Source organism: Ptychodera flava (genome assembly GCF_041260155.1).
Source record: "Ptychodera flava strain L36383 chromosome 23 unlocalized genomic scaffold, AS_Pfla_20210202 Scaffold_23__1_contigs__length_28996876_pilon, whole genome shotgun sequence".
Lineage (NCBI taxonomy): Eukaryota > Metazoa > Hemichordata > Enteropneusta > Ptychoderidae > Ptychodera > Ptychodera flava.
This window is the reverse complement of record NW_027248277.1, coordinates 25,391,291-25,402,959: the sequence shown is the minus strand read 5'-3', so window position 1 is coordinate 25,402,959 and position 11,669 is coordinate 25,391,291. Positions and strand designations below refer to the sequence as shown.

General features: G+C 36.1%; 1 protein-coding gene across 1 annotated transcript; it reads right to left on the bottom strand.

Moving 5' to 3' along the window:
- Nucleotides 1–381: 381 nt before the first annotated feature.
- LOC139123872 (uncharacterized) lies at nt 382–9,319 on the bottom strand. The gene is made up of 5 exons (XM_070690023.1): nt 9,196–9,319; nt 8,165–8,268; nt 3,139–3,345; nt 2,139–2,243; nt 382–537 (listed from the first exon to the last, which is right to left on the bottom strand). Exons 1-5 carry the CDS (start codon nt 9,317–9,319, stop codon nt 382–384), a joined length of 696 nt encoding a protein of 231 aa, XP_070546124.1.
- Nucleotides 9,320–11,669: the final 2,350 nt, after the last annotated feature.

Below are 11,669 nucleotides of genomic sequence, written 5' to 3'. Positions count from 1 at the left end.
AAGCAATGGCCTTGATAATAGCAATGGCCTTGATTAATTGAAATTATATCAAAGTTTCGTCGGACATCGCATTGAAGTCATTCTTTTCGTGTCAATGAAGTGTCAGCCAAAGGTTCAAAACGTCAATTTAAAATCAATGTAAGGGAAAACCTATTCCATTACTGCAATTTTGTCATCCGACTGTGTACATGTATCTACGCATTATTTGTCAACCGATAAAAAAATTGTCAAAATTTACTTTGTAATAAAAGAAACATTGACAGTAAATTTTAAGATCTTAAGATTTATAAAGCGGAATTGAAATACATTTAATTGAGGAAAAGTTTAAAAAACTAAGTATTGTGTCGACATGAAATCTTTCTGTCATACACATGCACCATTCTAAGACTCCACGTCAAGATCGGCCTCGAAGATCGTGCAGATATATTCATGTTTGCCATTTTCCTTCCTGTACACGCAGAACTCAGCGTCTGAAGAGGCTGTAATATTCCCCCGTGGATTCCAGTACAGTTCTTTGGAAATACGCTCAGGACACTCCTGCAAGACGTTGATTAGATAGAATTAGCTTACTGAACAGTCGTTTACCCAGCAATCCAACCCTGTAGGGTTTGTGTCGTGCAGGAAGAGTAGATGTTGTACTCTGATTACAAGATACAAACCATGAACAAGTGAATATACTCACAGGAAATAATGCAGTTACATTATGATGAGTCTTGTGCTTGATGTAAAATATCAATTACTTATTGTCTGGAGACTATTTTGGGAGACTAAACACGAACTCGGAGAAGACCCTGATATGATGTCAATAGGGTTAATGATAAATTACTGTCGCTCCTCTGCCAATATTTTATTGATCATAAACTATTAGGAACTACTGGCTATGCGTTTTGTCGTATAGCCAGCGTTCAATACGTTGTGTTGTGTCTAGAAAACAGAAGATTATCTTGAGTAAAATATAGAAAAAATCGAGGTGAAGATTGAGAGAATCATTAAATTATCATCATTAAACAAAACTAATTTTTCTTCATCTTCTTTTAGCTTATTAATGTCCAATCGTTAGAAGACGTCAAATTGAGGATTTTAATTTTTTTTACAGGGTATGAATTGAGCTTCATATCTGGATCTCTTACTAAATATTTATACAAATGGACTACGCACTACTGACAACATACAAGAGGGAGCTTATGTTCAATGTGTTATGGTGTATATGTCTCTCAACTTCTGGGTATTGCTTCGGAGGTTCTGGGTCATATGAGTATCTCCGAATAAAACACGGAACATTAGGCCAAAGATCAAAACAAGTGAAACTTGCTTATTCGAAAAGCAGACTGAAATTAGGTCTTGAAAAAAAGTTCCAGGACAGATATACATATAATGAGGACATTTACGAGACTTCTTTTACTTAAATAATCAGTGACAGCATACCTAAATGTGGCTTAAGTGAGTTATTCATTAACAATGCATTACCAACAAATGCAAATTTGTCAATCTTGTATCCTGACATAGGAAGACTTTAGCAAAAAGGTACGCTTACCCGTTCAGGATAACTGGTATATCTACCTAGTGGTTCAGGATGGTCCAACAGAATGATTTCACAAAAATATATTCTTTATTAATTTTTTCATTTATTTTATTACTCATGGAATAGGCGAAACAAAATGCTGGATTATTTACTCATAACCTACTACCCAATGGAGCACCAAGGAGTAAAGTGCCTTGGTTATAGGGCACAATACAGCACTGGAGTCTCGAACTCACAATCCTCTAATGTGAGTCCGTTACACTGGACTTGCCGGGTCTTGAACTCACTTTCCTCTGAGAGTAAGTCTGATAGCCTCACCACTGCCCCACGCAACGGTGCCTCAAGTATTACATAATGGTAATGGTTTGCCTAGACCTTGAATTGCAATAATTATTGGACCAGGTTTAGGTGCAACTCTTTGAATCTTTACGAAAACCAACAAAATATGGATGTCTCATGACACCTTTTACCTACATATATTTCGTCAAGTGGAAACATGATACAAATAAATAAGGACAAAAAGACCATTAGGCATGTCAACTGTACACCCTATGAACTTTTTCGCTCTAAATGATTTAAAAAAATCCCTTTGGTCGTTTAAGAAGCGAATACTTACTTCCATAGTCAGTTCGTCGCATGATGTACCTTCAACATTATTACCATAAACCGTACTAATGCATTCCAAGCACTCGACGGCAAATTCACCTACAATCTTGGTTCCCTTTAATTAAGACGATAAAAGATTATTTAGACGTTAGAATCTTGTGCCAGTGCAAGTCATATCAAAATAACGTGGAAGAAAATAAGTTGCACTTTATTAAAAAGCACTGCGTGGAAGAGCTAATTCATTGAGTGCACATATGATTGACACTCGCGAGTTTCATGCTTTGTATATATATATATATATATATATATATATATATATATATTATATATATATATATATATATATATATATATATATATATTATATATATATATATATATATAGATATATATATCTGAAGTTTAATAGACTTTGTAGGCGAAGTTAAGTTTATATAATATGGATATTTATATGTTATTTCAACAATTGTGGCAAAAATATATAATAAATAAATCAGTGCAAATTGTCCTCTGACACACTTGAGTTATATTTATTACCCGCCCCCATAAAACAACAAACAACAAACAAACAACAAACAAAAAGCAAAGCAAAAATCAAAAACAAAAAACAAGGAACAACCAAAAAAAACCCAACAAATAATAATCAAATGACGTCAAAGTGAAGAAATTATTGTTTCGTATTATAAAAAAGTAACTCATGTTTGCGCAGAGGTATTAGGAATACGGAGAGAAATAAGATACATTTAAAACATAAAGAATGATGAAGTGTATTCGGTTTCATGCATTTTAAACATCGATGACTTTTGGCAAATCAAGATGGCTTACAAAGGTTCAATCGAGTTGCAATTTATCTCTGAAGATGATAGAGTGACAAAAAAAAATAAGGAAAGTGAAAAAAAACCGAACAAACACTAATGCTCTATTGTGAAATATAAATATTGTCATGAGAGTCCTGCCTACTTTTTCTATAAGGAATAATGTATCGAAGCGAGTAGAATGTTATGCATTACCAGTTCTCTATTTTCAAGTTCGTCTTCCACCACTTGAACAACCCTGAAAGATTTACTTTTACCAATATATGGTCCTACAACCGTGTACATCCGATAGATCTTGATCGGGGTCATTTCTTTAATTTTATCGGGCAAGGCCATCAGTTCATCGAAGCAGTCGACCCCAGGCGTTGCGACGCCGGTCATAATCACGTAATTGTATTCTTTCTTGACGAGATGAGTACAAATCCACGGTTTGGAATGAAATCGCAGATCGACACCGTCGTCGGCGTTTGTGACAGCAAGAATAGTTGCGATCGCAAAGGTAAACCTCATTTCGTTTTTTGACAAAAACAGAAATTATTTGTAAAAAAGGGGCTGAAGAGGTTGATTTTGTAATTTCTATGTGGCAGTTTGAAACGAAACGTATCTTCGTTGGTGGGGTTTGTAGGATACTGTAAGCAAGGTATTGAACATTTGTGTACCATGAATTGCTTTACATGAACCGCTCAGTACATTTTGAATATTTCAAGCCTGAGAAATTAAACTGAAAGTAAGGAAAACACACTTACCTAGGTTTCTGAATCTTTTTCCCGAAGTATTGCCCCTCTGAAAGTCTCTGTCAGTAAGAGGTCTTATGTTACCTTTCCCAGCTTTTGTTTAACTAGAGTTAAAGAGTAACACCGATGAAGATATAACTTAAATTTCCAGTCATCAAACAGGACGCTGATATATTTTCTAGCCGGCAGTAGAATGTTATAAAAGTGTTAAAGTAATTCACCTCTCTAACGTTCCGACGTCAGAGTATCATGCCTTTTTCAAAGGTCACCTATATTAAACTAAAACAAATGCACACGTGTAGTTTAACCTGTAATTGGGCAAATAAGGGCGAAAATAAAAAAAAATATGGGGCAGAACATGTATTTCTGCTTGTATTGACCTGTATAAGGACTATAATAAATACATTGTGAATAGTGACCACAAGGGCTTGATCAGCCATTTGGTTTAACATACACACTTTTATTTAATCAGTGATTTACCATCATTTTAAGTCTTACATTTCACTGATCCACTGCATGTGCTCTGTATGCATTGTAGTGGCTGGAATCATATACAGTCGAGACAGCCGTCTACATTTAGTCACGATTAAGCCAATGTTAACTTGCAGTGCCCTCAAAGATTACTGGTTTTGTAGATTATCATTTTTACAACAACGCCAGAAGTACGAGTCCTGAAATACTTGCAGGTGATTGCCCGTTCGAAAGAGATTCAAAAACAGTAATAAATTTCATTTACCAAATTGGTGAAAGCCCTCAGGGACGCTGAACATTAGCAATCTCACTAATAAATCCAAAAGGCCACTGATCACTGCATCGAATTTCACAGTTACATTGTCTTTATGATCTTTAAAAGATCTTTTTTTTTCATGCTGCATGTTACCCACTCCGCATAATACATGATCCATATCATGACAGTTAATTTTTTACGTAGATGCTTGACATTTTCACGCATAATTTTGTTTGTTTTTTAGATAAATTTCAAGTTGTAATCCCAGAATTGCATGATTTCTTTAATTTTGAACCTTGGAGAAGAATGTTACGTCAGTTAGGCTTAGCACGGAGCTAGACTCCGTTTCTTGCCCCATGCACTACCATCCATCTCCGCGTTCGCTTTGCTTCTGTATATCGTTTGATGCTGATTTAATGTGCTACCTCCCAAATTTACGGAAGCTTTCAGTAGCTTCACTGTCTGCTTTCAGAGCAAGTACGTTCGGAATGTATCCTCATCGAATGCACTAGCTGTAGGTCCATAGCTGTGGTGTTTTCGGGCGAGATTTCTGCCTTTTACTGGCTAGTTTTCACTTTTACGCAGGGTTAAAAAACGTAAAAGTGAAAACCCACCTGTAAAAGGCAGAAATTCCAACCGAAAACACCACAGCTAAGGACCCACAGCTACGATTGCCTTAGCGAGGAGGTAGGCAAGGTGACTTCCGCAGCTAAACAAGGTCAAATCGTCATGCAAATGATATGCTTATCTAAATTTCGGTTGAATGAGGAAAAGGTCTATACCTGGGACATGAAACCTCTCTATTAACAGACGTGCCTTTGTTTGATTTACATCAACTTAATGTTTTCCTATGTACAATAAATGCTTTCTATCGAAATAGATGTTTCAAAAAATCTGTTATCCGCCTTGACTAGTTTTGGTCTGTTTTTCCACTTACAAAACGTAATTATTTTTATTCAATATCTGTTCGAAGAAAGGTATCTATTTATATCCATTTATCTTTTGTCCTCGCTCTCTCAATCCTATCACTGTATTCCGTCTGTCTGACGTTCATCCTCGTTTGTGGAAAGCATATAAATAAGTAAGAAAACAGGCATCGAGGTATTTATTGACTGGTTATATCCCGTTGCTTACCGTTTCCGTCGTGAGGAGAACAACTGCCGGTAGATTTTGCCTAGTCTATGCTGACGGTAATCGTAGACATAATTTGATGCAAAGAACTTGTAATGTACGGATTTCTTCAGTTTAATGTAGGGATTTTCAGTTAAAGATCGGACACTTAAAGGAAATGGCCACTTTAAAATGCTCAAAAACGTTTTTCTTTCAACATACGAGAGAACTAAAATAAGTCAGTGAGGTTAGTGTAGGAAAGTCGGTTGTAACAGTTCGGTCACAGTGTTTAAGAACTTCGCCATCTCTCAACTTTTTTTTCTGTAATGGCAACTTCATCATGTATATCATTGATCTTTCATGTAATTCCACACTATTCAAAAATCATCCTTTTTGGGATTTATAAAGACCCATGATTCACTTTTCCAACAAACGCTTTCTTGACTTCACTTTCCGAGAAAAGCAAGATGGATGTTTATTTGTCTGGAAAATTGTCTAGTAAAGTCTCACAAAATCGATTACAGTACATTTAATAGCAATGGCCTTGATTAATTGAAAGTATATCGAAGTTTTGTCGAACATCGCATAGAAGTTATTACGTGTAAATGTAGTGTCAACCGACGGTTCAAAAAGTCAATTTAGAATCAATGTAAGGGAAAACCTATTCCATTACTGCAATTTTGTCATCCGACTGTGTACATGCATCCACGTATTATACGTCAACCGAAAAAAAAATGTCGAAATTTACTTCGTAATAAAAGAAACATTGACAGTTAATTTTAAGATCCTAAGATTTATAAAGCGGAATTAAAATACATTTAAATAAGGAAAGGTTTAAAAACGCAGTATTGTGTCGACATCTTTCTGTCATACACATGCACCATTCTAGGACTCCACGTCAAGATCAGCCTCGACGATCGTACAAATATATCTATGTTTGCCATTTTCCTTCATGTACATACAAAACTCAGCGTCTGAAGAGGCTGTAATATTCCCCGGTGGATTCCAGTACAGTTCTTTGGAAATACGTTCAGGACACTCCTGCAAGACATTGATTAGGTAGAATTAGCTTACAGCAGAGACTTTACTCTTTCCAACCCTGTAGGGTTTGTGTTGTGCAGGAAGAGTAGATGTTTAACTTTGATTCCAAGATACAAACCATGCACAAGTGAACACACTCACTGGAAATTATGTGTTTACATCATGATCAGATTTGTGCTTGATGTAAAATATGAATTACATATTGTCTGGAGATTATTTTTGGAGATTAAACACGAGCTCGGAGAAAACCATGATATTATGTTAATAAGGTTGAATTATAAGTTACTGTCGCTCCTCTGCCGACATTTTATTAATCATAGACCAGTAGGAACTACCGGCTATGCGTTGGTGTATAGCAGCATCCCATACGTTTCTCTGTGTCAGGAAAACGGAAGATTACGCAGATTCACCCATCTTTAGTAAAATATAAAAAAGTCGAGATGACGATTGACAGAATCATAACATTATCACCTTGAAACAAAACTATTTTTCCTTCATCCTTTTTAAGCTTATTAATGTTCAATCTTTAGAAGACGTCAAATTGAGGAGCTTCATAACTGAATCTCTTACTACATATTGCTACAAATGGACTAGGCACTACTAACAATATATAAGAGGAAGCTTATTTATAAGCCTCTGGCGTCGGCTTATGGTGTATATGTGTCGCAAGTTCTGGGATATTGCGTCGGAGCTTCTGGGTCTTATGAAGATTTCCAATAAAACGCGGAGTATTAGGCCGACGAAGAAAACAAGTGAAACATGCATATTCGAAAAGCAGACTGAAATTAGGTCTTGCAAAAAGTTCAAGGGAAGATATACAGAAAATGAGGACAATTAAGAGACTTACTTTCACTTAAATGATCAGTGACAGTATACCTAAATATGGCTTAAGTGAGTTTTTCATTAACAATGCATTACCCACAAATGCAAATTTGTCAATCTTGTATCCTGACATAGGAAGAATGCTAGCAAAAAGGTACGCTTAGCCGTTCAGGATAACTGGTATCACTACCTAGTGGTACAGGATGGTCAAACATAATGATGTCACAAAAATGTATTCTTTACTTCATATTTCATGTATATTCACATTACTAATGGAATACGCAAAACAAAATACATGATTATTTACCCATAACCCACTACCAAATGGACCACCGAGGAGTAAAGTGCCTTGGTTATAGGGCACAATACAGCACTGGAGTCTCGAACTCACAGTCCTCTGTTGTGAGTCCATTACACTTGACTTGCTGGGTCTTGAACTCACCATCCTCTGAGAGTACGTCTGATAGCCTTATCACTGCCCCACGCAACAGTTGCCTCAAGTATTACAATAATGGTAATGGTTTGCCTTGAATTGCAATGATTATTGGACCAGGTTTTGGTGCAACTCTTTCAATCTTTACGAAAACTTACAATTTATCGATGTCTAATGACACCTTTTACCTACATATATTTCGTGAATCGGAAACTTGATACCTAGCGCATGCGCATGGGGCAATTTAATAAGGGCAAAAGACCATTAGGCATGTCAACTGTTTACCCTATGAATTTTTTCGCTTTTAATGATGTTCAAAAATCCCTTTGGTCGTTTCAAGACGCGAATACTTACTTCCATAGTCAGTTCGTCGCATGATGTACCTTCAACATTGTTACCATAAACCGTACTAATGCATTTCAAGCACTCGACGGCAAATTCACCTTCAATCTTGGTTCCTTTAATTAAGACAATACAAGATTATTTAGACGTTAGAATCTTGTGCCAGTGCCAGTGATATCTAAATAACGTGGAAGAAAATAAATGAACACCATTACAAAGCACTGCGCGGAAGAGCTCATTACTGAGTGCACACATGAATGACACTCGCGAGTTTCATTGCTTAGTTTATATATATACATACACACACACCACACAGACAGACAGACATATATATAATATATATATATATATATATATATATATATATATATATATATATATATATATATATATATATATATATATATATATATATGATTTAGTGAAGTTTAAAAGACTTTTTAGGCAACGTTTATAGTTTATATGATATTGATATTTATATGATATTTCAACTATTGTTGCGAAAATGTAAAATAAATAACTGCAAATTGTCCTCAGACACCCTTTAGTTATATTAACAACCCCCCCCCAAAAAAAAGGAACATCAAAAAACACCAACAAAACCAATCAAACAAAAACGACATCAAAGTGAAGAAATTATAGTTTCTTATTGTAAAAAAGTAACTAGTGTTTGCGCAGAGGTATTAGGAATACGGAGAGAAATAAGATGCAATAAAAGCATAAAGAATGATTAAGTGCATTCGGTTTCATCCATTTTAAACAACGATGTCTTTTGGCAAATCAAGATGGCTTACAAAGGTTCAATTGAGTTGCAATTAAGCTCTGAGGATGATAGAGTGACATACAAAAAAAATTAAGAAAAGTAAAAAAAAACGAACAAACACCAATCCTCTATAGTGAAATATGAATATTGTCATGACAGTCCTACCCCCTTTTCTATGAGGAATAATGTATCGAAGGAAATAGAATGTTATGCATTACCAGTTCTCTATTTTCAAGTTCGTCTTCCACCACTTGAACAACCCTGAAAGATTTACGTTTACCAATATATGGTCCTACAACCGTGAACATCCGATAGATCTTGATCGGGGTCATTTCTTTAATTTTATCGGGCAAGGCCATCAGTTCATCGAAGCAGTCGACCCCAGGCGTTGCGACGCCGGTCATAATCGCGTAATTGTATTCTTTCTTGACGAGATGAGTACAAATCCACGGCTTGGAATGAAATGGCAGATCGACACCGTCGTCGGCGTATGTGACAGCAAGAACAGTTGCGATCGCAAAGGTAAACCTCATTTCGTTTTCTGATAAAAACAAAAATTATTTGTAAAAAAAGAGCTGAAGAGGTTGAATTGGTAATTTCTACGTGGCAGTTTGAAACGATACGTATCTTCGGTGGTGGGGTTTGTAGGATACTGTAAACAAGGTATTGGACAAATGTGTACCATGAATTGCTATAAATGAACCGCTCAGTACATTTTGTATATTTCAGGCCTGAAAAATTAAACTGAAAGTAAGCAAAACACACTAATCTAAGTTTCAGAATTTTTTTCCCGATGTATTGCCCTCTGAAAGTCTCTGTCAATAAGAGGTCTTCTGTAACCTTTCCCAGCTTTTGTTTAACTAGAGTTAAAGAGTAACACCGATGAAGATATAACTTAAATTTCCAATCATCAAACAGGACGCTGATATAGTTTCTAGCCGGCAGCAGAATGTTATAAAAGTGTTGAAGTGATTCACCTCTGTAACGCTCCGACGTCAGAGTATCATGCCTTTTTTAAAGATCACCAATTTTAAACTAAAACAAATGCACACGTGTAGTTTAACCTGTAATTGGGCAAATAAGGCCGAAAAGAAAAAAATATGGGGCAAAACATGTATTTCTGCTTATCTTGAGTAGTAAAGAAAGGTGGTCAACTATGATTAATAAGAATTTTACACCCCATTTTATTCATTTATCTACATGAAGCGAAGGAAAAATTAACCATCCATGTAACTAAAGTGTGACCCTGACCTATATACGAACTCACGCACGCGCAACAGTGCATTGTCCTGAACTAAGCGGGGAAATTCCCTGCTGAGTCACACACAACATGTTTATACATGTACGGGAAATTCCGTGTGAGTCATCACCATCAAACTAGCCTATATAAAGGGACTTTTACCCCCCGTTGTCAGTCAGTCGCGGAGTCTAGCTGATGTTGAACACGAAGTTCCTATCGGTACGAACTAACTTTCATATCCATTCAATCCATAATATCGTAGATATCGCTCCAGCGGCGGACTAAATCCTTCTTGTTTTTGAATTTCTAGCGCCTGATGAAATATGTTCTGAATAAGTTCTGACCCCGGAGCCTCTGTTGTTGCGCCTTTTTCTTGTATTTGTGTAAGCAGCTGTTTATATTGCACATAATAATGTTTATATTTCTCTCGTCTCTTTGCTACACCCGTTTTCCCTTGTATTACATCAATAACAACACCTGGTATAGGAGTTAAGGCTAACAGTACCGGAACTGTTGGAATTGCTGCTATTACAGCAGAGCTTACAAGAATTCCCTTAGTAATATTGAGAGCCATATCAATTCGACCCATTAATTTATAACTTCGTCGATATGCAGCACTTGTTCTTTCTATGTAATCAGCCAATTGTTCAACGCTTTCAACAACTGAGATGTGCATTTTACTGTATATGTAAGGGATGATAAAAAATAATTGTAGTAATATAGAAATACAATATGGCAGAAGGAGGAGAAGATATACCATTCCAGGATTTCGTTAATACAAATTTGAATGACGATGATGCTACTGCTGAAACATCTTTTATCGGCGATAATACCCTTGCAGAAGCCGAGCCTTTCCAGGCCGGCTCAAGCGACAGACCCGCAGGTGAGTCGTTGTTTAGACAGAGAGAAGAACTTACAGATATAACGGCTAACCAATACTTAGATAGTAATAGGATTACTGATGCGCATAAACGAGAATTAATGCATACGAATACTAGTATTAGGGATGGAGAGCTGTATTATCGAGAAGCCAGGCTGACATCAAATAAAGGCACGAAGTCTTTAATGCCTCCTCAATAAAAGGTAAGGGAGCTGCAGAATTAAAAAAGATATATTAGGAATAGATCCAGATTTTGTAACAGAATTGACTGATAATGAAACAAAAATGTTATTGAAAAGGGCGGCCGATAGACTGAAACCATACGACATTGGACGACTCAGAGATAGAATAACAGATTTACGAGAAAATTTTAGCGATAATGCGATGAAATACGTACTATCGAAAATAAAATCGAAAAATGGAATAATGAAAACCCTGAATATAGAGCTATTAATGATGAATTGAGGATTGCGAATATGCGTATTAGCGACCTTAACAACGAAAAAGTCAAAATAAGGCTAGAGAAAAGAGAAGTTGAAAAACAGTTAAAGGATCCTGAAACGAGCACCCAAGGAAAAGAAAAAGACGAGAAACTACTAGCTGAACTCATAACAAGAGAAGCTAAAGTTGACAA